This window comes from Phalacrocorax aristotelis, chromosome 6 (assembly GCF_949628215.1).
Source record: "Phalacrocorax aristotelis chromosome 6, bGulAri2.1, whole genome shotgun sequence".
Lineage (NCBI taxonomy): Eukaryota > Metazoa > Chordata > Aves > Suliformes > Phalacrocoracidae > Phalacrocorax > Phalacrocorax aristotelis.
The window spans coordinates 33,176,210-33,202,966 of NC_134281.1; the positions used below are offsets into that span (position 1 = coordinate 33,176,210).

General features: G+C 41.4%; 1 protein-coding gene across 4 annotated transcripts; it reads left to right on the forward strand.

Annotated features, from left to right (window-relative positions):
* The first annotated feature begins 591 nt into the window (after positions 1 to 591).
* NUF2 (NUF2 component of NDC80 kinetochore complex) lies at positions 592 to 15,179 on the forward strand. 4 transcript variants are annotated; one of them, XM_075096996.1, is made up of 13 exons: positions 592 to 806; positions 1,805 to 1,879; positions 3,369 to 3,445; positions 3,701 to 3,762; positions 4,694 to 4,791; positions 5,389 to 5,462; positions 7,289 to 7,385; positions 8,313 to 8,375; positions 9,167 to 9,304; positions 10,236 to 10,376; positions 11,177 to 11,352; positions 13,182 to 13,317; positions 14,295 to 15,179. In XM_075096996.1, the coding sequence occupies exons 1-13, from the start codon at positions 684 to 686 to the stop codon at positions 14,442 to 14,444; spliced, it is 1,410 nt and encodes a 469-aa protein (XP_074953097.1). In that variant the 5' UTR covers positions 592 to 683; the 3' UTR covers positions 14,445 to 15,179. The 4 variants fall into 4 exon arrangements, with proteins under 4 accessions (XP_074953097.1, XP_074953100.1, XP_074953098.1 ...); XM_075096999.1 differs by lacking the exons at positions 592 to 806; positions 1,805 to 1,879 and adding an exon at positions 2,416 to 2,434; XM_075096997.1 differs by lacking the exons at positions 592 to 806; positions 1,805 to 1,879 and adding an exon at positions 2,926 to 2,952.
* Positions 15,180 to 26,757: the final 11,578 nt, after the last annotated feature.

The following is a 26,757-nucleotide window of genomic DNA, read 5'->3' on the forward strand; positions in this document are numbered from 1 at the left end:
ATGCAGGGCTTGATGCACCCCAGGGCGCAGTTGGCCCTCTTTGGCTGCCAGGGCACACTGTTGGCTCATGTTCAACTTGCCATCGAACAGAACCCCCAGGCCCCCCCCTGCAGAGCTGCTCTCCAGCCTCTTGTTCCCCAGTCTGTATGTACACCCGTATTAACAAGAGAGTGTGTTGTCACACTCATACACAATGTGAGCACTGTGTAACGCTGCACTGGATTGGCTTTGTCTCCTTTCAGGGGGCAGGAGAAGGCAGCTAAGGAGGTTCTTCTAGAGGCGTCCGTCGGCATTTTTACCCAGGACAGGCTTTCCAAAGCCGCCTCAGCTCCCTATTCCCATTTGCCACGGTGTTCCTCCGCCTCCCACCCCTCAGGGCCCCCGCCCCTGCCAGAGAGCCGCAGGTTGCAGGTGCCGGCCTGCTGGCAGCCTGCCGAAGCGCCGGGGATGGCACGGCACGGGGCGGGGCCCGCCCTGAGCGCGGCGGACGCCGGCAGCGCACAGCGGCCATCACTCCCCGAACGTCTCCTCCCACCCCGGCCCCGCCCCTAACGGCCAACGTCGGCGCGCGCCCGGGCGCGGTGGCGGATAGGCCCGTGCGTGAGGCAGGGCGGGGCGGGGGAGGCGCCCGCCAGATTCAAACCGCGGGCGGCGGGCGGCGGGGGGCAGTTGTCGGTGCCGGGATGGAGGCGCTGACCTTTCCCCGCTACAGCCCGGACGACATCATCAGCTACCTCCGCAGCCACGTCCTGACGGGCGCCGAGGCCCGGAACCTGGCCAAGGGCGACGTGTTCGGTAACCCCAAGGTGCGTGAGGGTGCTCGGGGGAGGCCGCGGCCTCCGCCGGTTGGTTCCTCAGGCGGTCCCTCTCCCGCCTTGTGCAGCCTTTGCCGCACGGCAGCGCCTCCGAAGTGATGAGGTGATGGGTTTTTCCGATGAGGCAGATTAGTCTCTAGGAGAAGCCAGAGCTTCTCTCCTCGGCGTGAGAGAAGCTGGCTCAAGCCTCGCCAGGAAGGGGGCGGGTTCATAAACGGGCAAACGTGAAATTACACAGTCTGTCTTTCTCAGCTCTGTGGGAACTAGGTTAAAACAGCCGCTGTGTTTGGTACAGTGGTAGAGTTTCAACAGCCTAGTTGATCAGCTAATGCTTTTAAACAAAAAAAAATGTATCCCTTCCCTGCTCCACCCACTTTTTTTCTTCTCTTCGTCTAACATTAATGTTAGCAGAGTCTTGTAGTGACCTCAACAAAAGAAAAGTACCTTTAAAATTGAATTGATGCCTCAGTGTGGTTCCTCGTGCTGCTATGTAAGTGCCTGTAAGCCTGCTGAAGGAGGCTGGTCCTGCTTCTTTAGGGAATGATGGGAGGATCGTTTTTAAAAAGGAAGATTAGTTTGAACTGATTGTGGATTAGTGCTGTAAACAAATAACTGGTTGGCTTGTAGGTGTTTTCGCCCCTCTAGTTTAATAATGTGATGAAGGGCACTCCTTGCTATGGGATTGTAGTTTCTATGACCACGTTTAGATTTTTGGTGTCACTTGGTTTGGCAACTGCTCAGAGAGCAGCTATGTAATGAAAAACAATGCATAGTTATAGCAGTTAGGACTGTTATTGTCTGAGCTGATTGCTGTCTCTTGTAATTGCATTATGAGATAGTGGTGCTTGAACTGCAAACTCTTGGGAAGTAAAACTTGTTAGTTTTGGTGCCCCGGTGAAATCAGTCTTCATGTGTTAAAGGTAGCCTAGTCTGGGACCCCTGAATAATCAGTCATAAGGAATACTGATTCATGTCCTTTCTTCTTGCAGCCTGAAGTTTTACACATGATTTACATGAGAATCCTGCAGAAGGTATATGGAATCCGCCTGGAGCATTTCTACATGGTATGTCTGTAGTGGCAGATGCAATGAAATGTGAAAGGAAGAAAATACCATGCTTAAGTTAAACACTGAGGTATCTCCCTCTTCTCGCTAGCAAATGGCAAGTAGCTTACTTGTTCATATATTGTAACTGCATTAATGGGAGCTTAGAAACTCTGCCTCTATTGCAGAAAACTTGTGTGTGAGATGCTGTGTACCCATGGGTATTTGCATTTTTGTTTGGGGAGGCAACGAGCCTGTTCACTTAGGCAAGAATGAGAGTGCAGTACTGCAGTGTGATTGTCAGCATGGGTCATTGACCAGAGGTAAACGAACCTGGGAGCATCTTCTGTGGGCTGTTGCTGCGGCCTTGCTGATTACAGTTGAGAATGCTTTGATCATTGCTCCTGGTCTGGAAGTTGGCTTCAGCTCAAGATACTTGTAGAAATGGTGGTTTTGTGGGTGTGTTGCCTCCTAGGTTTTCTTCCCCCCCACTCTTGGGTTTTTTTTTTCCCCTGTGGAGAAGAGATTCCCTTCTCACCTACAGGAACTGGTGGGCATGAAGAAGCGCTGTAGGCTGTAAGCATAGGCTCTGTGGAGAGCCCTCTCCTTCTGTGGTTACGCTGTGAATTCTTTTCTTTGAGATGCCGTGCCTGCCAGAAATGTCTGTAAGGTCCAGGAGGGATTGGACAAGCTTATGAAGAGACATGATCTCTGGCCTTGAAAAATACATGCTGTCTTCTTGGGCATCCACCTTTGGTCATGGCTGGTGGGAGGGTTTCTGCTTAGATGCTAGACTGGTCTAGAAGGAAAGTAAATGTTGCTTTTAATGTTTGATCATCTTCACTTCTCCATTAACTGAGAGGAAAGTAAGGAGAAGTGCAGCTGGAGGTTAACTGGTATGTTGTTGATTAACAATTTATCTTCTCTGTTAGACAAGAACTGATTAGTGAAGGTGAGAGAATAAATAGTATTGTCTAATGCCAGTTTTGGATAAACTGGAAGGGAAGATCATATGCGCACAAGATAACTCAGTTCTTCACAGGCAATGACGTTAGCTGGGATACTTCCTTATGAGGATTAATATGTTAGAAAAGGTGACAGTGTACCACTACCTTTTCCTTCTGACTTCTTCATGAAACAGTTGAGTATGTGAATCTCAGGGTGTTTAAAGAAAGAACTATCTGTTATTACGTGTGTATCATACAGACTGCCTTCTGCGCTGGTTTTAAAGAAATTAAAATAGATGGTTTAGATTGAATTCCAGAGTTTGTAATGTTGCTGCTTTAGTTATTGTTGTCTCTTTGTATTTTGACCAGCCAAAACTGACGTTTAATATAGTTTGCTGATTAACTTGATGGCTTTCTTCAGCCTCTAACGTGTGTCCCCTGTGGATGGAGAGACCATCCTCAGTGTGTTTAACCTATTTGAATTATCTTACATTGTGGAAACAAACCTGTGTATTTTTGTTTAAGTATTCTTTACTTACGTGTTGACTCTCTTTTCTCTTTAGATGCCAGTCAACGTTGAGATAATGTATCCACAGATATTTGAAGGCTTTCTACCTGTCTGTAATTTGTATATTCACATGTAAGTAGAAGATGCTCCATCTGTTCAGTTGCTATTCATTGTAACGGTCTAATTTACTAGGCGTAGTGAAGCTTTATGCCTTTTTGCTGATGGTGGTTCCACTGCTTCTTGTCCCCTGAGACTTACTGTTGTTATGTGCTTACTGTACATATGCTCTGGGATGAAAGGACAAGATGTGGTTTCTAGTAAACGGATATAGTGCAAAAACTGAGTAATGGTCACTGCAGTTAAGGTTGTATTTTGTTTTCCTTGCAGGGAGCGCTTACTTCCAGTGTGCCGGGTTAATGATTTTCACATTGCTGATGTTTTAAACCCAAGTAAGCAAGTGCATTGTAATAGTTGTGGTTCCTGGAGTGGATTGGTTTGGGGTTTTTTTGGGGGTTTTGGTTTTTTTTGTTTGCCATAGCCAGATGAACTAGTATGAACTATCCCTGGCTTCCAGCTAATCTTTTGACCCTTGCTATGGCCCTTAGATGAGCTAGTTCTAATGAGCAGTTCTCCTTATTCCTTATGTAGGCTAATCCACTCAAATAATTGAGGGGAGTTTTTGAATGCTGCGAGTCTGTTAAACTGCTGGTCTGGAGAGTGGACTGTGAAATACTTGAAATAGTGTAAGAGCAGATGGTAATGAAAATTATCCTGGTAACTCTGGAATGCTATAGGATTTCTTATGCTGATGCTTATGTAGGAAGTGATTGAATTTTTACCTTACCCTTTTCAAAACCCAGCTGTGATGATTCTGGTACAACACCAACAACTTAAAAAAGGCTATGCTCAAGAGCTTTTTCACTTCTGGCTCTGTCTTGTGTAAGACATTCAAGGCCTTTGTAATAATCTTTCACAAATTTTTCTTGGAATAGAGCCAAAACGTCCCTGCAGTTCAAACTGCCATCTTCAGTTAGCCTGGTAGTTACGGTGAGGGCTTCAGAGTTGTAGCTGAAGATCAACGCTCTTTCTTCACGACTTCTCTTTTAATGGGAGGCTGTATTTTAATAGTCTTTCTCCTAGGTGCTGTCTTCATTTGTTAAATTGCATAGAATTTTGTAGACATTCAAAGTTCATAGCTTGGTGCTAGTTTTTGTGTAGTCTTTGAAATCTTTGCAAGGTGAGCCAGGGAAGAACAAATTTGGATTCTCTTTTTTTTGTAACTTCTGTCTCTTCTCTGAATTATGTTTTGCCCAACTTTTTCTAAGCAATTGCAATGCATGTGGAAACCAGAATAGTGATGGCTTGCAATTCCTATTTCAGAAACAAAGAGGACGACTCGCTTCTTGAGTGGCATTCTCAACTTTGTAAATTTCAGAGAATTCCGGCGTGAGGTCTACTTGGAGTTACAACTGAACTATGTAAGATTGGGTGCCATGTTACTCTAGATCTATTAATTATACGTAAATAGGTTTAACCTAGAACTGGGAGCATAAAGGTGGTGGGTTTTTACTGCATGTTTAAATAACACATTGGAATCTTAAACGTAACCAAGTACTACAGGAAGGTACCAGTTTAATATTATGTAGAACTTGTGCAACTATATTACATGTTATAAGCAGTCACAGCTACTCTAAATGGTTTAAGAAAAACCTTTGCAAAACCCTTAGGGAAACACATCAGTTTAGAAGAGTGGATGAACTTGTCGATATCGTAAAGGTTTCTGTATGACCATGACCAAGTTATTACTTAAGCTATTATCTGAAGTTTCTTTACCAATAACTTATTTGGTAGCTTAGCCTGGTAAGTGAAGGTTTGATACCTTGCATTGTTTTGAGAAAAGATAGATGTAACACTCAACTGCTAGAATTGAAGGTGGCTTATCTTCCAAATACCTCGGTAGTTCAGAGACGGTGCATTTCCTGTGAAAATGTGATAAGCAGAGCTCTAATAAAAACCCAGAGAGAAACCATATTCCTCTAAAATAAAAAAGAAATATCTGAATATTTAATTTGCAGAAATCAGCTATGGAGAAACACCAACAACTGGAGACTGCAAATCGGGAGGCAGCACTGAAGCTGGAGAAACTGAAGTGAGTATGAGGAGTAAGTACTGTGAGATGCACTACTTGATTTTCCTGTTCAGTGCACGTGATCTGGACAGGCTGGATTGATGGGCTGAGGCCAACTGTATGAGGTTCAACAAGACTCAGTGTTGGGTCCTGCCCTTTGGTCACAACAACCCCATGCAATGCTATGGGCTTGGGGAAAAGTGGCTGGAGAGCTGCCTGGCAGAGAAGGGCCTGGCGGTGCTGGTTGACAGCTGGCTGAACATGAGCCAGCAGCGTGCCCAGGTGGCCAAGGAGGCCAACAGCATCCTGGCTTGTATCAGGAATAGTGTGGCCAGCAGGAGCAGGGAAGCGATTGTGCCCCTGTACTTGGCACTGGTGAGGCCGCACCTTGAATATTGTGTTCAGTTTTGGGCCCCTCACTAAAAGGACATGGAGGTGCTGGAGCATGTCCAGAGAAGGACAACGAAGCTGGTGAAGGGTCTGGAGCTCAAGTCTTATGAGGAGCGGCTGAGGGAGCTGGGGTTCTGTAGTCTGGAAAAAGGAGGCTGAGGGGAGACCTTATCGTTCTCTACAACTACCTGAAAGGAGGTTGTAGTGAGGTGGGTGTTGGTCTCTTCTGCCAAGTAACAAGTGATAGGATGAGAGGAAATGACCTCAAGCTGTGTCAGGGGAGGTTTAGATTGGGTATTAGGAAAAATTTCTTCACCAAAAGGGTTTTCAAGCATTGTAATGGGCTGCCCAGGGAAGTGGTAGAGTCACCATCCCTGGAGGTATTTAGACATGGTCCTTAGAGATGTGGTTTAGTGGTAGACTTGGCAGTCTTAGGTTAATGGTTGGACTCAATTTTAAGGGTCTTTTTCAACCTAAATAATTCTATATGGGCTGCTTAAACAGGAACTGGGTAGTTAAGCTGTGTGATTTGACAGAATTCTTTGATAACTACTGTAGGAACTTTTAATTTGAGCAGACTTGACTTCTGCTTTGGCCCTTGTCTGACTTTTGCTGATTAGTGTCCCTGGGAAATAAGCCAGAAAATATAGAGGTGTTACTATTGGGCTGTGCCTGGAGTTACAAAAGTAGCTCTACTGATATTAGGCTAGAAAAGTAGCTGGCAGAAAATAAAAATGTGACTTTAGGAGTATGTCGTTGCTTTGAGAAGGCACTGTATTTTGTATGTTGGGGACTATGGTGAAACTTTTTGCTGTTATAGTTAGTTTTTAGTGATATGTCTTTATCTCTTCAGTAGCTGTAGGATGCTTTCTTTAACTGATGGGTAAAGTTATCTTCCTTAGTTATTTGACACATTTGCCCCATTCTCTGTTTCAGGCCATTTAGTCCTACTGCCTGTGCCTTTGCACCATTAAGTATCAGTTTTGCTTGTGCGTAATAGGATAGAGATGGCTAGTTTCCAAGATAGCTTTCAAAAGAAAGGGTTTTCTCTGATAGCTGCTCTTTGTATGTGCTAGACAGGAGGCTCTCTAGCTAGCTGTAGGTTTATCTTGATACAAGCTGTTTCTTTGGCAGGTAACACTATGCAAATTTCAGAAATGAAAATCTTCACAGAAACAGGTAGAAGTGTTGTTCTTTCGTACTTTGCTTAACATGATCTTTAAACTTAGTCCCCTGTTACCCTTGTACCATTCTTGCCAAAAGAGCTCTTTAGATTATGCTTCAACTACAAAATCTTACAAGCAAAGGAAAGGAAGATTTATTCATTTCATACTGTCTTGTCTCGATTACTAAAGTTACTGGTTGTAAAGTCTTTGGAGAAAGTGATTGTTTTATCTACTGTACTCTGACCTGACTATAATGATGCTGAAGCTGTCCGATATATCTTTTTTGCTTAGCACTGTTCCAGTTGAACATCAAGAAGAGGTCAAGCAACTGACAGATAACATTCGGGAATTGGAGCAACTACTAAGGCAAGACTATCGTCGGAAACAAGTATGATCTTGTTCTACATTTCTCTGAAATGGTGCTATGGCTTCTGATCATGTGTATTCCTTTTTCTGTTGATTTTGTTCCCATCCCCTTACTTCCTCAAAGGATAAAGGAGATTTTTCTGATTTAAAACAAAGGTTATTGCAACACAATGTCTTGATTAACCTCTGGCACCAGCTCTTTGTTTCACTGTGAGGAATGTGAAACATACACTTCTGTATTCCCTAAGTACGATTTCAAGTATTTGGCTCTTCCTTTTTGAAACGAATTACTGTGGTGACTTGGGAGATACCTGTGTTATTGTTCAGAAGTGTGATGTTTCCTTTTGTTTTCCACCTGAATTTGAAGAATTGGAACTAGAGGTGAGCCATGTCAGGAAATGCGGCCTAAGACGGGTCACCCAAAGGAACGCATGACAAAAGTAGGGTTGATTGCAGGGGTAATTTGCCAGAAATGGCAACCTGCCTGTAAGGTCTCATAGGTAACCTTTTCAGCTGCTTTTGGAGGCGGAGGGAATCTGTGGTTAGGGGTTTTTTTTTTTTTATTATGTTAAGTCATGTCTATACTATGTGCTTGACTTCTGTATTATTGGGGACCTTGTATTAACCTAGCTTTTTTCTCAAGAACTGTCCCTCTGGCAAAGGAGGCTCTGTGTGTATAACGCTGCTAGGGTCCGTAAGAATAGAGGTAGTCTGTCTCTTGTCTCTGTTCCTAGTTGCCTACTGCTGGCTGCATCCCTAATGCTCCCAGTGGCTTTTGTGACAATATTCTCCTTCCCTGTCTTTTGAATCTTATAGACTGCAATTTTGACTGCTGGTTATGGGACTCCAAAGAAATCATAAATGGGATTTCTCTTGTAGAGAGATCTGGAAGAGTAAAAGAGGTAGTAGTTGTAGAGATGCTTATTCAAAGTTTGTTGCTTTTCTTCAGGCAGCTTTGCAAGAAGTGATTTCACAAAAGAAGTCAGATATTGCAGAGAGTACCCGAAAACTGGTAAGTACACCTCTGTAAGTGTAGGCTGTAGCTTGCCTCTTGGATCAACTTAATAGATCATCTCTCTTTCTAGGATCAAATTGTTCTTAGAGCTAGGTGATGTTGAGGTATTGATAGAGTTTGGGTTTTTTCTTTTTTTAAAAAACTGATTTGGCTTAATTATTTTCCCCTCCCATGGAAGCATTACTGCAGTAGCTTGTTTTGGTGTTAACTTTAAATGCACAGCTCTGCAATGTAAAGCTCTGTCTGTGTTCAGGAAGCTGATCTGTTAAAGGGTAAGAAATCTGGACTTCTCAGAAGCTATGGGCTTACCTAAGATGCACAGAATGGCTAAAGAGGCAGCCGCTGAGCTGGTGGGGGCAAAACAGGAGGTTTTTGAGAGGTTGCAGAGGAAGTTTGTTGCTTTTCTGCCAGGTTGATACAGCTGGCTCTGAAACCCTGCAGCGACTGCCTCAGTTCTCCTAGGTGAGGGCCTCTGAAGGAGGGAGCTGCTAGTAATATGTGTTAGCAGGCAGGCTTTTTGTGAAGCACTAGTTAAATGTTGTTCTTGTGACTTAGTATGGCACCCCTGTACACGTGTTCAGGGAGCAAAATGGACTCTTAACTGTCTTGATTGGGAATGTTAATGCTGTTTAGAGGAATTTATTTTTAAAATAAACTTCCTGATGAGGAATGACTTACAAAAGAGAAAAGAACCCATCTAGTCATAAGATCCTGGCAAACCATGCCTTGCAAGTCCTCTTTGTTCACCTAACTACTAATATTGAAAGTGCGTTTGTGTTGTTAACTAGAATGAGCTTAAAGTGACAATGGCTACTTTGAAAGAAGAACAAGAGCAGCTGAAATCAAAAATTGTGGAGAGTCCAGAGGAACTAAAAAATTACAAAGAACTGATGAAAGAGACTGTTAAGAAACTCAAGAAATCAAAGGTGAGCTTTTCTGCCATCCACACAAAGAGGTATTCTGTTAGGAAAAAGTACATGCTTTACTGAACTGTCATCTAGAACTGCTTCTTGAATGACCTATACATCTAGTAAAAAATCAACAGAACAGTGGTTAGTATGAAATTAAATCACAGCTTCAGAGAATAATGAAGGTTGGTTGTGGGGGTGCATTTTTGGGTATTTTGTTCGGTGGGGTTTTCTTTTTTAAAGTGGGATTGCAGTCACTGCTGCTTTGTCCTTAATGAGAAACTGATTATTTGTGAAACTAGGTGTAGAACTCTTGAATCTATACTCCACCAGGCTGGCTGTTTACTCTCAAGAGATGACAATATTTTGGCAGCTCACAAATGTTACAAATTTAGAACACATGCTTCATAGTGTCTCTATCATTCACTGTTTCTGGAATTGATGGCTTTCTTTACTAGTATGTTGAATGCTAAATTCCCTTCCTAGCTTTTTGGGTTTTTTATATGAATGTCCAGTCTTTTAATGAACGAGCAATCATGAACTACAAACATCAGTGAAGCTTGCATAACTTTGTCTTCCCAGGTATTTTTGTTCCAAAGGTGTAAACTTTATTGCTGTAATTCCAGACATCTGTTTTAAGATGTTTTATGTAATTCTGTACTGGTAAAACAGAAGTTTCTTCACTGTGCAGCTTTTTTCTGTCTTGAAAGCTCTTGTAACAAGCTAGTTAGTTCAGTGTAAAACACTTGCATGTCACTTTTCCTGTCCTTTCCAAAAAAAAAAGCTTATTGTACAGACTGAAGATCTCATTTCAGTCACTACTAAATACTAATTCCAGTGTACGTTATACAAGGAGGGAATGGGTACAAAAGTCAGTATATATTAATAATAAGCAAAATAACTGCTGAACTCCAAAGCTGTTTTATTAATAAGTATTTTCTCTTTAAAGCAAGAAGTTATTGAGAAATATGAAGGTTATAGAGACCTAGTTGAGGTTCTACCATCATGCCAAATGGAGGTGCAGTTATATCAAAAGAAGATGGAAAGACAGGGAGCAAATGTGGAGAGACTGGCCAGTGTATTATCAGAGGTTTGTATTATCCAAATTGCATCTGGTTAGGGAGAATTTAATGTCTAAGCAAGATAGGTGACCATCAGTAAATATCTGTATTTTGAAAGTTCCCATGTCTCCTCTTCCCCAAAAAGAAAGAATTTGGATGACTTCAGAATCTCATTCTTAAAAACATCAGAAAAGTATAGCTGCTGCTGTGCTGCATGCCACTAGCTAATACTATTGACCACTTCTAATAGTCAAAGCCTTTGTTGCCATAGAAACCTGACCTAAAATAATTTTAACTGTCTTGGGGTTGTTGGTCGGAAATGATGGAAGAAGAAAAGTGAGATTCAGTCTCCTCTGCCTAGAGAGCAGAAACGAAGAGCAAAAAATTACTACCTCAAGAAGAATCATGTCTTAAGTGCCTTTAACTTCATTAATATTACTGAGCCAGCCTTGCCCTCATGAAATGTTTGTCACAATATAGTACCTTGCTATTTGCTACTTGGTTTCGGGAGAATGCAATTGTTGGGAGCTTCTGAAAAATGATATGCAGTCTTTTGGGGTACAGCATCTGTTCAAATTACCCTTGGCTAAGAGCTATAGCGGAACTCATAGTAACTTCTGAAAATCATTTTAAGTGATGGGATCTTATCTATATGGATGTATTTAAAAATCAGATAAAGACTAGGGAACTGGGATGTAACTGGGAGAACTAGTTAGCAATCAGATCTTCCAAAGCAGGAAGCTAGTTCTAATCTTAGTGCATTAACAGGGTACACTGTTTCAATTATTCTTCCTCCATTTAATTTGTTTTCAATACTTACATACTCTAGGTCAGAAATCTGGAGGACCAGCTTGAGAGTGCTCAGATAGAGCTGAAAAAGGGGAAGACAGATGAAATGTCCTTAAAGAGACTGGTCACTGCAAAACATGAGAAGCTGTCTACAGCTGAAATAAGGATAAAAAAGAAGCGTGAAGATGTTGAGCAATATAAGCACACTGTATTTGAGTATGGATGAGTTGACACTTCTGCCTCATGCTAGTTTATGTCTTCGTTATGCACTACCAAAGTTCACGTCTGGTACAAACACGTAGCTTAGCAGTAAGAATAGAATGAGCGATGCGGGATAGCTTTGTATGAAGACCAGTAATGCTGCAGGCAGGGACTTGGGGTCTCAAATCAATAATTGCAATGTGACTTGACAGCAATTCTTTTATTGGAGCACTAATTTAATTTATAATGCTTATTCTTGATTCTTTTATCTTCTTAAAGAGAATGTCACTTTGGGATAATTTTCCAACTTATCAGACTTCAACAAAGCCCCATTTGCCTTTCATGAATTTTTCATAATTTCCCTTGCCACTTTTGCTCATTATCAAAGATGTTCAAGACCCATGGGGAAATGGGGCTCATATCTCAGAGGAGTATTATCCTGACATGATGCTTCTAAGACAAAAGGAAAAGTGTAATTTGATCAAAGCCTCTTAGCCCATCTTCCTTCCTCCCGCATGCTAAAGGCAAGTTGCAAGGCAGTGTTTACAGCACAGCAGTCACTTCTGCAGCAGCAAACTACAGCATTGTAAGGTCGGGGCTTCACTGTGAGCTTAGAAGTGCTGAACTGCTATATAATAATCTTTCTCTATAACACTTTTTTTTTTTTACATGGATAAGAAAGGGAGTATGGAAAATTATTGGCTGGGTAGATTAACTGATGGAAGAGAGCTTTTTCTACATAGGTGAGAGAGTCAACTAAGATTTAGTCATGCTGAAAGGCTTGTGTGGTGTGTAGCCTGGGAATCTTGCTGCCATTCTTCCTTTGCTCCTCACTTAGCGTATTGTACTAGCTAAAGGAAATTAATTAGAAGCTATTTTTCCTTCAAAATAAAGAATAAAACTCATATAATCTAATGATCCTTTATGTTAAAAGTTGCTGCCGATTTATCTGGTTTTAATGTGTTAGATGTTTTTCTTGAGCAATAAAATTGGGTACTTTGATAAGCAAGAAGGGAAGGGAGGTAACTTTAGTTTGAAAACAGGAGGCTTTTTGCTGGTGAATAAGAATGTGTCCTTACTGTTCCCTTGAGGTAGGAAGATATAAGTAGGCTCTTGCTAAGTATGAGTTTTCAGCCTTTCTTTAGAGAAAGCAGCTGCTACAGTTCCAGCTGTACAAATGCTTACTATAAACTAGTAGATGGGTTTTGCCCTTAAAGTTAGAGTACGTTTCTTATGCCCACAGTAACCCTTTGCTGACTATGTGGCAGCTCACAGCTGGAGCTACCTGAATTCATCTGCAAGCTGGGATAATACTATTGGGTCTTTGTTTGGCATGCAGTGAGATGATGGACTGGAAGTTGCAGATAACATATGTAGATGTATAGGATTAGAGCTCTAACTTGGTGGGAGGGGATCTGAGGCTAAGGAAAATATGTGACTTTCAATTATGCTGAAACATCAAGTGCAGCTATATTACTTTTAACCTGGTCCAGTGCCTTTAAGCAGAGTTCTCTACTGACACCTCTACTGCATTACTCAAAGGCAGGAAGATGCCATGTCCAGCTGTCTGTTGGGTTGGTTCCACTGGAGTCACCTGAGTTGCCTTGACTGGCAGCAACTGAGGATCTTCAATATATTCTTCTAATTCAGCTTTGAATTTCACCTCTTCTACCTAAGTTATTCTAGTTTAAGAACTGGATAAATTTCCAAGCAAGTAAATTCTATACAGCATTGCTTCTAGAAGCTGTTAATTTCATGCTCATAAAATGTAAGCTTTGCTTGTGGTAGGGTTAATCTGGAATTAGTAAAATGGCTTAGTACTAACTTTTCTCTCCCACCTTTAGATATTGCAACAGAGTTCAGGAGAAAAGAGGTGCTGTATATGATAAAGTGACAGCCATTCACAAGGATATCCAGCAGACAAGGTTCAAAATTCAGCAGCTGAATGAGAATGCTGAAAAAGAAGAAATGAAAGCCAAGGTGAGGATTTTTCTTAAAGGAATCCTCTTTGATATTCTCAAAACTTATTTTTACTTAGGCTGCATAGGTAAAGGAACACTTACTGGCTCTAAAAATGAGTGGGCTGTGCAGGTGGTGGTTTGGGTAGATAGTGGGAGGAAGACCACCGCCTGCTTGTGGTTCCACTGGGTTACTAGGGCTTGTGCCTGTCTCTGCAGGCTGTAGATGGCCCACATGAGAAGTAGGCTTTGTACGAAAGACTGGAATGGTGTGATTGCCCAGTATTTTGGGAGGTGAGACTAAACTTGTCTTCCCAACTGTGCCTGTAGCGGATACTATGATAGTTCCATTTTTGTATCATGGTACTTCCAGGTCCAAGCAGTCAGATTTATTTTTTCCTTTCTTTGTTTAGCCCCTGGAACCTGACCTGTGAGGCTTTACATTTGTGTTGTAGTGATGGGCAATACTGTAATCCTCTCAACAGTCTTCCTCAAATACAGACCACCTGCCATGTCACAAGCCCTTTCTTCTTAGGGTTTCAGGAAGATGACTGTCCAGCTCAGCTTTGGAAAGAGGCAGAAATCCTCATGGGTTGGGAGTAGGGGATCACAGTCTGCCTGTATGGTCTCATCCTATCTGTTCATTACTGAAGTACTATCCATGCTGGGAGGATAATGTTGGCAGACACCTTGGTGACACAGGCTAACACAGAATGGGGCAGTAGTAGTGTGGGTACTAGGCTAGTACTGGTTGTTTTACTATCTTAGTATTGTGACCACTAGAGTTAAAACGGAATCATAGTATTGAGATTTTGCTTGTGGCTTCTCTTACCCTTACATTTTGTAACATTCCTGTCTTCTGTGACTGCTGCCTCTTAAGCCTGGGAAAAGGTACCTATGAATCACCTGACACCACCACTCAAATCTTTATAAAGCGTAAGTGTTAACTTAGCTGATGGATTTCTTTTTCCCCTGCCCCCTTTAATCTCCTCTTTCTAGGAAATATACCTAAATCTGAAGGCTGGGTTGGAGAAGCGTCATGACTCTCTCATTAAGACAGCAAAGAGTTATGCAGCCTCAAGAGAAGAGAAGATTGCTGAACTGAAGAAGGGGCTGTTTGGAGTCCAGTCTCCTGGAAGTAGTTCTTAGACCTGTCTTCATTTGCATTCCACTTTCATTATGTTTAACCTCACCTGTGAACTCAAGCGCTTGTGCTTTGTATGGGATGGATAATTATTCCAGGCAAAAGCCTGCTTTCTCAAAAACCATGTCAGAATATATTTAGCTTTCTAGACGGCTGATGTCTAGATGTGATGTCCTGAGCTTGCTAATGTGGATAAGAAAACATTTGGTTTAGCCTGTTTGTATTGTTTCTGTCAGTATCTGAATTTTAGTGTTAATAATGCAATTCTTGCTAACACCAAATTGTTTGACACTTAGACAGAATCCTGCTTTTTGTAGAAACTGTTTTGCAAACTTTGATCTGGGAAGAGCATGTGCTTTTGTCTGGCCTGAATGGAGACACTGTTCAAGATAAGTCAATAATAGGTGATATTCACTACCATTATTTAAATAAGATTAAATCCTGATGGATCAGAAGTATTCATGTAGATGCCAGCTTACTCTCATTGTGGATATTGGTGACTGTACTGTTAACTAAAATCTTATATTCTTGAGTATTTAAAGTACCTCTAGATGCTTGAACTCATTGTTTCTGCTCTGTGGGGTATTGAACCCCCATTTGTGCTTATTAGAAAGTCTGTGTTTGGGTGCTTAGTCCTATAAAAAAAATTACATAGATGAGTGTGTTTACCTCAATTTGTAATGGCACTCAGTTTACCACAGTGTCTTTTTTTCAGAAATTAAATGTTAATTTTTAAAATAGTTGATATAAGGATATTTAACCCTATTTCTCTTCTGTCTTTTCCCTCCTCAACTTCCTGACTTGGCATAACATTCCAATTTAAAAATTTTGGTTTGTACATTTGTAGGAATGCATACTACTAAAAGTCTGTGGTTTTTTTAATGAAGGGAGGAGGATTCAAGCCTGTGTAGATAATGTCTTTCTAGTTTTGTTTAATTCTTCAACTGCATTTATTAGCTAGAGGTGTCAGTTAGGAACAGCAGGTGATCATTGCTTCTAAAGCTCTTACTGAGGCATCAGACCCTTCTGACGTTTTGCTTTTGAGGTTTTTCTTACACTGTAGCATGTGAGACATTTCAGTGAAAGTCTGTGTTAATCTGAAAATTTTAACCTAGTACAAAGTTCTCATACAGTTTCCCCGCTTCCACCAAATGTAGTCTGTACAATAGGGGGGTGCGTGTAACAGAACTTTGTGTTTTTAAGTGAGTGTACTCTTCACCACAATAGTCCTGTAACATTGTGCAGCAGCATCTGGTCTAGAAATTAGTGAAAGTCTAACCACTAAAGTAGCTGATATTTTTTTCAAGAGCCAAAAATGCAAGTACAGGCAAGGCACAGAAGAATTCCTTATGGATTTCATGCCCTAGGCCACACATAGAATAATTAGTGATGTTTTGGATATTGTGCTTTGAAAGTGAGTTTAATGAATCTGTCCTTTTGTGCTGTGTGTTAAAGCATTATGTTCAAGTGCAGGTGTGCTCCACTCCCTTTGCCATAACATGGGTTCTAGTGTGACACAGATAGGATCTACAGGAAGATGTTGCTTCTTACTGGCAGTACTTGCTAATGAACTTGTTGCCTGTGCAAAACTATGATAATTTTTAGTTGTTTTTTTCAAGACTTAAAATACTATGAGATTCTTAAAGACAGATGGCAAGGCTTGTGTAGCGTTTTCCCTGAGCATTCTTGAGGTATCCCTGCTTCTCATAGGCTAGACTGACATATGCAAGCTTAACTAGATACTGAAAGCCAAGTGTTCCTCCTTTTAACTTCTCTGAGAATTTTGGCGTGTGCCTTATCTTTTTGTTGTTGTTTTGGTGATGCTATAAAGATTCAAAGTAGTCATGAGACTTGAAAATCTGTAAGCATAGCAGTAGTATCTTCTTTCTCATGAAGACCGGTTGGAGGTTGTGTTCCACAGCCCAGATGTTACAGCAGCTCTCAGGAACGAGATTCACAAAAGCTTCAAATAGATATTGTAAGGGATTACTGTAGCCAGCAGATGAGTTTGATGGGATAAACTTACTGTCCTTCAGGAAACTGCATATGAAGATCAAGATTCTTGGGCTAGAGAGATCATGCTTGTGCAGCCCAGTGATTAGGAATCTGCAGGATAAAGAAAATGCTAGATTCTGGTTCCTGCTCTTGGGTTTTGTAACACTAGCAGTTGGGTAAAATAAAAGGATGCAATTCATGAAGAAACAAAACTTCTGATTTCCAGGGACAGTTTTATGTATTTCTAATAGGCTCTTGTGCTTTCAGAGTGGCCTTTTTGTTTGTACCTAAAATACCTATAAATAAAAATATAGGCTTGGCTATTTTTTATCTAGAGATAATTGATTCCTAGGTGTGAGTCTACTGCTGCTTTTCAAGAACTTCTACTAATCTTGAACCATATGGCAAGGCAGTGGGGGGAATTTTAGTGAGACCTGAATAGCAGTGAGGGGAAGACAGCTTTGGTAAGGCGATACAGCTCAATTTCCCTCAAGAGGGCAGTGTTATTAAAATTTTTTTTTCCCTTTGTTTTTGTTAGTACTTCTGTCTAAATGCCTAGAGCGCTCTGCCAAGGCCTAAATCAAAGAAAACTGCAGAACTCCTTTATTTTGAAGCACTGGTGTGAAATAGGTGAATTATAGGTGGACATCTATCATGAAGCTGATAGAACAGAATAGCCAGGCTAGACTTCATGGAATGAGACCTTCACAGCTTTCCCTGTGGTCTACTTGTGAGAATAACTGAATGTCAGTAGCAGCTATATAGCTTGGCATAACGTTATTTAAATGTGTTTGGTTTGATTTTTTTTTGGTTTTTTTTTTTGCATGTATTTCAGTATTTTATATACTGCCTAAAGCTTGTAGCAACTTTGCATTGTACTGCTTGGGTTGTAAGGCTTTCTGGTCTCACTTGTTTCAAATGTGGTTAGTTGCTAATGATATTCTATAAGCAATGAAGAAGCTGGTCCTTGAATATAGCAGCCCTGTTACAGACTTGAAAACACTCAGCTGTTTGCTCATCTTTTAAACAGGCATAAGTGATCTTTCCAGTAGTAGTATCTCACTCATATTGAATGTACATGAATCTTGGGTTCCTTGATAGCTCTTGTTAGTTTCCCACCAATATTTGCTTATGTGGTAAATGAGAAACTTTATTTTTTGGTGATGGGGAGGGTCCTGATCTAATGTGTGTGTTTCAGTTCAGCTTTGCCTTAGAGAATTCCAATCATCTTTGTGCTGCCCCTTCAGCTTGCTAGTGCAGTTGTTGGTTGGTTGTACTGTGGAGTATTTTTGCTCTTTAAGGCTGAGAGGCACACCATGATCTAGTTTCTAGCCTAGCTGTGTGTATGCTGCCTGTAGTATCCAGGTAAAATAATATTTTTGAGGTGATTTTAAAACAAAAACAAAACACACAAAAAGCCTACATTGGTAACAGTGGTGTTCATGAGTACATCTTCTACTCAACACATGGATTACTTCAGAGAAAAATCTTGTGCAGTACAGAAATAAGACTGCATGCATGAGTATATTTGCAGCTAGATATTAGGTTTAAAGTGTAATATGAAAAATATTCTTGGCTCCTAATCCCATAAGGAAATGTAATTTCTACTGAGGTGAGCGTTCCGTATGAACATGTTAGTCTAGCATATATGTATAGTGTCTCCTGTCTGAGTGCATATGGCATCAAGTATTTTGGTTGCCCACCTGGGAAGGAATAGCTTGTAGCTGTTTCAGCAAAGTACCAACTCTCTTATGGTATTGATGCTGCTTATTTTATCTTACCATTGCTATACTTCTCTCCCCACTTTTTCCTTCTAGCACAACTCTCATGTGAGAAAAGATACTCCTTCTGCTTTGGCCATAAAAGCCTGTTGTTACCTACACCCTTTTCTTGTGTATGTTGGGGTATGTGCTATCATGAGTATTGCTGAATTGAAAAATACTTCATTTTTTCTCATAGATGTCAGCTAGATTTTTAAGCTAAAAGCTTGAAGGAAAGCAGAAATCTTTCTAGTGGTCTTGTGAGTTGATCTCGGTTTTTTACTGAGTCTGGGAAACCTCCATATCAGCCCTCATGCCTTCCAATGCCTGTACTACTTCTGACCTTAGACTTCATCTTGCTGTGGTGCTACTGCCTGTTCTCAGGTAGATCCACAATGAGAGTAGTTGAATGACGTGAAGCACCATCAGTAACACACAAGGCCCCATAATTAATATGTACTATTAATGTGGCTTTATGCTGTATCTGTATTCTAAACATCTAGTGCATGCTGACAAGTCCTTTTTCTGAATTTCTGCAGCTAATCTAGTATCTGCAAGACCTTGTCTTTGTTTATGTATCACCTATATCCAGTTACAAATGCTTATCTTTTGCTTGGGCTATTCATAGGGTCAATCAAAGATGTGAGGCCTTTTGTTCTGCAGAAGAAACTTAACTCCCTTATGTAGATTATATGTTGCCTATTCCTTCTGTACAGTAAAAAATTACTGTAGCTATATGATGATCCAGAATGTCCTTTTAAGCAGTAACCACTTTCCCTCTGATGCTAACAGTTGTCAGATCGTTTAGTGTCTGACTTGTGACGCAGCAAAAGGATTATGAACATGTGACCATCTTCCATGTGTGGAAGACCATATGTGTACTGCTTCTGGTGATCTTTGGGAAACCAGGGCAAGGTGTAGCCCTTGATCTGAGCATGCTAACCTACGTGGGAGATTTAACACCTCTGTATAAATATCTTGTAAACTTGGCTCTACGCCTCTGCTTGTATGCTTGAATAGCCAGATAACTTTGATGCCAATTCAGATTGATATAAAGCAGAGCATGGGCACTTGCTTTGTGCTCTGATTTAGCCTGGTCTGGGGCTTACTAGAGCTTTTTCTCTAGGGAACATGCATAGATCAGGCAGTAGCTTAGATCATCCAGAAGGTCAGTGTGAATATAAGTTACCACTCAGAAGGTCACTTTCCAGGAGCAGGAAGTTTAAGATGGATTGTCTGTCAGCTTGTCCATAGCCTGTCCTTAAACCTCCTTCCTTACAGCTGAACAGTTTTAGCTTAGAATTTTAAAAAAATTGTGTGTGGGAGGAAGTGGGTAAAGTAGAGGAGAGGGCATGGAGCTTATCAGCAGGGTTGTCATATGCAGCTGCTGTACTGCTGGGAGAGTGCTGTACACTAACACACAGATGAAAATACCTCCTCTTACAAGCTCAGACATATGAATATCCGGAACATATGTATGGACAGCACAGCTTTGACTTCGTGTTATTTGTGAGTGTCCTTCCTTTGCACAGACTCCCTGCTGTAAACTATTAAAAAGGAAGGTAAGTGACTCCTGCCCGTGAGGATATGTTGTCTCAGAGGGAGGACAGGGCTTTGTTCTGATTTTTTTTAAAGAATTTAAACCAATTTTGGTATCTTTGCAAGTAGAAAAAGTAGTAATGGGTAAGATGGGAAATGGCTTGGCACAGTATGTGGACATGAAAAAAACTAAGAGGCTGTGTGATGCCTCTTCCCCTGCTTATATGTCTTGCTGCTCCTTTACTTGTGAAGGAAGGAAGCCTCTTTTTCACTCAACTGTTTTTTCCATTACTCCCCAGTTTTGCTGGAAAGAAGATCTTCAGAACTCTGTCTCAGAAGCCCCCTTTCTGTTGGGCTTTGGGCAAAGTGAGTAGGGCTGTGTTAGGTGAGCAAGCTTTGTATTTTTTCAACAGTTCGTGGTGAGATGTTTCTCTTTGGTTGTAGAATGAGCTAGAAGAGGAGATGTCGGTGTGTTTGGCCACTTGGTGGGGCTGTTAGCACAGAGAGTGGTGGTGAATTCATGTTTTGTTTCTGCCACAGCTTTGCTAAGGAAGCCAAAGGAAACTTGCTGAGTCTCCAGCCCTGGAGTAACAACTTTGCAGCTTGACATTTATATATTCTAGAACTAGCCAGGACCAGGTAGACTAAAACTTAAAAGTTTTATTATATAAAGATTTCAGACAACTGAAGGTCAGTTTTACATGAAGACCATCCAAACAACTGCAAAAAGCTGCTGTGTCCTTGGTAGTGTCTCCTGACTGGAGGATATGGAGGGTATTTTGAGGTAGCCAGTACCCATGAAATCATGTTGCGTTATACTGTAGTGGGACTCATCTTTGAAGTGCCCTTTTACCTTTAGTAAAGCTTCCTCAGGCACTGAAACCACCTTTAGCTGGTGCTGAGTCTTCAAACCTTACCAACAGATGTTTCCATCTAAGGATATGACCCTTTATGCTGCTGAAGTATGAGCTAGTCTGGAGAAAGGAGATAACAGAGCCTGCACTTAGTAGTCACTTTCCTGTAGTTTGTGCAAGTCACTACTCTAGGAGTGAGCATGAAAGGCTTATATACATGGATCTGTTTTGGTGTTGAGGTGAAGGGTGTGTGTAAATTGAGGTTATGAGGTGCAGAGCAAATGAATGGAATCTGGCAGATGAATGTTCCTGTGCATTGAAGTCTTGTATCTAGAGGGACATTTTCCTTCTGGAAAGATTATCTTGATGTTTCTATCAGACTCATTAAGGGTAATCTTTATCATTATAATGAGTAAAATAAATGGCTAGACATACCTGGGGGTAAAAACAAGGAAAACTTTGAGCTGAATATCCAAATTCCCTTTGCCTGCAAAACCCCTCATTTTCAAAAGCTAAAAAGGGAACACTCTGTTACTTGAGACCTTCTATAAGTGACATGATGGAACTCCATAGCATTTCACCCTTAGTTGGTCTCTCTTTTCTGGCATTCAAGGGGCCCTCTAAATTTGTGGTATTTTTAGTGTGAATACTTCTATGAAAATGCTTGCAGAATATTGATTATGGAGGACCATCCTGATGCCAGTGGATGTGAGAAAATAAATGGTAGGTATGTATCAGCGCTGCTGCAATACACTTCTGTTTCTTCAACGCCCAAAAGTTTGGGTGCTCTCTTGTTCTGTACCCTATTGTTTGATAACAGTAGGGTGACTCCAGAGTGGCAAAACCCAGTAGCAGTTCTTAAAAACTGCACTGATGTCTTACAAGGTAGACACCAAGTTTTTATTTTGTGTGTGTGTGCATGACTTGATGGGGATTGGGTTGGGTTTGTTCCCCTCATTCCTTATCACCTTGTGTAACTTTTGTTTTTGTAGTGCCACCAGGCCAGAACCAGGTTTGGCTCTTGCTCTGCTATGTACTGTTTAACAGCCCCTTAATTGTCTTTGCCCTACAGTGACAATCTAAAAGAGAATGACAGGTAAGGTGAAACAACTCTTCCAGGGTGTTGCCAGTGTCACTGCCCGTATGTGATTCTCTGGCAGCTTGCAGCAGTATTGCTAGATCCTCTTCTGGCATCCTCTAGTTGTACACATATAGTGATTGATGAAGCCTGGGCTATCTAACATGGAAGAATCCACAGGAGCTTGCTTGCTTTCTCCTGATCTTCCTTGCTTTGATGTGGCCGTCTCACCCTACTGCCAATACAAAGTCAATTGCTAGGGGTTTTTTGGTTGCTTTTTTGGTTTGGTCTCATTTTTTGCATGGAAAGCTGGCGGCAGAGCTCTTGTAATTTTGGAATAAACACCTGCAATGCCTAGAGTGAGACAGGTCCTTTCAAGTACTGAAGTACTAGAGGTGCATGTTGCTGACTCTGGGACAAGGGAGGTTGTAGATGCAGTTTCAACCTGAATGAAGCCCAAGAAGGCTCAGTTTTATTACCATGAGGCTTTTGCCCCTTTTTCCCCAAGCAGAAAGAGAGCAACATGCCCAGGAGCTGAGTTTGCTAATGGGTAGCAGATAAAACAGTACTTAACTGCAAAATAAGAGTTTGGAGGGTGTGGCAGTGATGTTGTGAAAGGGAATGTGCTGAAAAATACACTGGCAAAGAGAAGTGGATATTCAAGGAAAAAAAGTTTTTGTGAGCAGCAAGCCCCACTGGAGGGGACTGGGAGAGGCCAATGTTTGTAGAAAATGAACAAACAAAAAGAGGGAAAACCTGGGTTATGTTGAGGTTTCCATAGCAACCCAATACTTTTCCTGGAAATACCAAATGATGAGATCTAATCTATCTGCTATTTAACTCTTGCATGCAAAGCCCTCTCCTTTCTCAGCTAACTGTCATCCTTCACCGCATCTTCTCTAGTGATGAATGTACTGTCACTATGTAATGGTGGTCTGCATCTGGGGAATGGTGTTCCTCGGGCAAGGCTGTTCCTGTTCTGTTCCCCCTGTTCCAAAGCACATAGAAAAGGAAGAGCTTATGAGGCAGAGGCTCTGTGTGTGTGTGTGTGTGTGTTTGTGATGGGCCGTGTGTAAGAATGACTTGCTGGCTGCACTGATCCTGGGAAGCTTCTGCTTCCTGCAGATCCCAAAGAGGATGGGCCAAGTATTCCTGAGACACTGATGATTGTCCGGCCAGGGAGGTTGCCTGGGGCTGCTTCAGCAGAAGCCAAGACCAGCTGATTTAGCTGCTCAGGTCACTTAGCTCTTCCTTGCATTCCTCCTGCTTTTTAGCCTGCTTGGCTTTAATGGAAGATGAAAAGGTTTGTTTGGTTGTGTATGTGGTTGTTGTTTGGTTGGTTTGGGTTTTTTCCCCACCCCCCCCTCCCCACAATCTCACCATTGTATCTGAGGTCTCCTGCATGGTGACTAGTTACAAGGAGCACATGGAGAGAGAAGATGGGTCTGCTAAATGATGCTATATGCACACTATATACCTCTAAACTGCATTTGGGGTAGAAGAGTTCTTAACCTTCAAGGGAATTAAATTTGGAAACTAGATTGCAATCTGCCTAGTGAAGGCACTTGGATACTATTGTGGAAGGAATCTTACAGCTGAAGAAGAGACTCCTTTAGAAGGAAACTCAGTATGGTGAGGAGATGTTTAGAAGGAACTTATTGCTGTTCATGCCATGAGTTCTGCAATGAAGGATTTATCCTGGCCACCCCTCGCATATAGAAAAGAGTCCTTTTCCACCCTGCCAACTTGATCCATTAACTAAGCTTCTGAGGTTTTCTTCCTGCCCAGAATCCATAGGAACTGGGCATGATACAGACAGGATATTAATATGGACCTTTGGAATTTCCCCACTAGCATGACATTATTTTGAGCGATCAGCTAGTGCATCCTGCTTGCAAACTCAGTGCTAAACTGATCACTAAATTTCTGAGTTCCAATCAGATGACAATGACAGGTGCTGTTTTACCCCTTTCTAGCAGGGCATATGAGCTGTGGGCATATGAAGATTTGGGAAGACACTTATTCTAGGAACACTTCTACTTTTCTATATTTGTGTTGGTGAAAGCTGGAGTGTTGGTGATGCTTTGTTGCATGTTATGGCCTTCGTTTTCACTGCAGGTCTTAAGACTTAGGACTTCGGGTGACATGCTGTGGCCTGAGGTGTATGGTATGCATGTAGCATGGGCTATTTTTGGTCTTCTCTGTTTGAGGTGTGTTGCCTGACTGGTCATAAGTCCAGAAAAGGGAATTCAATACCCTGCGTGATTCTTTGTGGCTTTGTGAGGGGGAAGCCAGTCCTACGAAGTATGATGTGCAGTATGACAGAGACATGGCATAAGACTTATGTATTTAGATGTATTGTGTTACAGCATTGTTAAGGGCCTGACTGTGGCCAAGCCCTGTGATATTCAGCAAAAGCAATATTCTGTTTTAATAGTTGGGCTTAACTTTTTTTTTGCGCTGATTGTTGTTCTGTTATTAACCTGTTAATGCCTATTGAACCCTGAAGATTTGTGCATAGCAAACAACCATCACTACAATATGTAGAAGAAAGTATGTTCAGAGAACAGTAATCCAGGTATGTGCTGATAAATAGGACGCAGTACTTTAATATCTCTTAACAAACCATCCCCCATCTTTAAACATTTATTATATTTCCTCGTATTTCTCCTGGCAGCCACCTGTTCAACTTCTGACCTGTTTGTAAAAATTTGCACACCATCTATCAGAGGGATACATGCACTTACAAACTTCTGTTCTGTGGGCATTAAGTAAATTATTTCTTTAAGATCATATGGCAGATCTATAATTAATTAAACCCTCCATGATATTAGTGCAAAATAATTTAGCCTTTCTAAAAAGGTAAATGTAATTTGCCGATCTGGTATTTGGAAGAATGCTTTCCCAAAATCAATTCCTTTAGTTTCCAGAGAATAGAAATGAGAAGCAATCTCATTTTAATTATATCTCTTTATTGCTAACAAAGGAATGATTTATGCAATTAAATTAACTGGCTAGAAAATTATTCTCAGCTGGGCTGTCCTAATTCTTTGCTTTCTGAATTGCAGGCTCTTACACTTCTCTATGTAGATTAATTTTTCTGATATGCAAACAATGCTCCTTGTGTTCATTTTTAACATTTTTTATTCACAGCTCCCCTTTTCTTAGTGTCAATGACATGAGTAATATTTGTGCACTGCTGGGCTCTGATTCAGGCCTTTTTTTATGTAGAAAGATTGCAAAAAAAAAAGATCTTTTCTTTTGAATCTCATTATTGCCAGTGCAGAGCAAGGTTTTGAAGTTTTCTTATCTATTGCTAAGAAACAGCAGCAGGAACATGGAAGGACTGCAAAGATGTCAAAAGATTCAAACTTTTGAAGGAAAACGTATCAGCATTGAGGAGACAGATGAATTTACAGCTAGTGTTAACAAAGCATTTTTTTATATATTCCTTTTAAACCCCTGCCTCCTTGCAGCCAGGCAAAAAGCTGAAACACAAGGGGAGTGGTAGGGGGAACCTTTTTGTACACAGACTAACTAGTGAAAGGGGATTTTCTTGCTGCCTGGGATTACCTTGCAGTGGCTGGCCAGAAAGTTAGCTAGTGATATTTGGGCCGAGGGGAAAATTACCATGTAACCGTTACCACTGTGCCGATGTCAGACTGTGTTGGCACATGTTCTGAATGGGGCATTGGTGTAATCTCCTGTTTTAAAACAGCAGTGAACATATTGTGGAGCACGTGTTAGCTCTGTCTGAACTGTCCTACCCTGTATCAGTAGAGATGTGTCAGCTGGTCAGTGTTTGCACTGTTGGCACTCTCGCACTGCTATCAGGTGGCTTTGAAATAAAAAAGTAGAGTTTGGTCTGGGTTGGTACGCAGTGCTTTGGGTGTGGAAAGGTCTATGCCGTTAGGATTCAGAGTGGGTTCTGAAGGCTTTTGAACTGCTAGATAGGAAGGATCAAGATGTAATGATTTGGATGGGACAAGAAGGCACTCTGAGATTGTTTCCTTTGAGTGCGGATCATCTGAGGGGAATCTTCCTTCTGGGCTGGACAACTGTTGAGTGCGTGGGGATGGGGTAGTTGGTGCAATGCCTGTTGACTGCAGTTGTTGGTTTATCCTTGAGGATACCACTGTAAAAAGCAGCATGGACTGAATTTGCTTAGAAAGTGGGACCACACTGATTGGAAGAACCTTTCTCAAAGAATAATTGTCCTTGGCATACTGTCAAAGAGTAATTTTTCTAGTCCGGCAAGCTCTCTCCACTGGGTGCTACAGTTCTCTGTGAATACCTTGGCTCATACAGGAAAGAATATCTTACAGTGCCAGAGTAGGATGACATTGGTGGTGAGTTTACAAGGAGTCTGTAGAGCAGGCTTTGAGTTCAAAATGATTTAGCAAAATTGAAGGAATGCTTTGAAATCATAAGATGAAATTCATTACAAATGTTACCTTTAGGGAGGAAACATCTGATTTAAAAAATGAGAAACAAATGCCTAGGCAAGCAGTACTACAGGAAAGGATTCCATTTCCTAGTGAATCACAGTTAAGGGACTCGGTGATGCTCCTTTAAAAAGAAATCTAATTCCTGGAAGTATTAATTAGGAGTGTCATGCACAAGGTGTGGGGTAAGGGGAGAGATATGACTACTGTGTTACTTCTAGTAACACAGTCTAGGCTGGCAGAATATATCTAGCTTTGCATGCTGCATTTCAAAAGCCAAAAATGAGAAAAAGCTGGGAAATCATGACCTGTGTGTTAAGTAATGACAAGCCTTAGAATGGGAGAAAAACAAACTTCACTTACAGCAAGAGAGAATTAAGCTGATACCAGGAAAACCTTAACCATAAGTTACAATGCTCAATGCCAGAAAAAAAACCCTGGACCCACCAGATGCATCCTTTTGTCCCCGACTCTACTTGCTTCTATTCTTAACTCAGCAAAACTGAGCTTTCTCCTACTCTGCAGTTACCCTGTGTTCCTACAGCCTGTGTGGGTAGATGGTTTCATACCTCTTCACTTAGCTCCTGTTCCCTGTTACCCGTTTCATTCTACTTTGTCAGCAAATTCCAGTGGGGCTGGTACTGAAA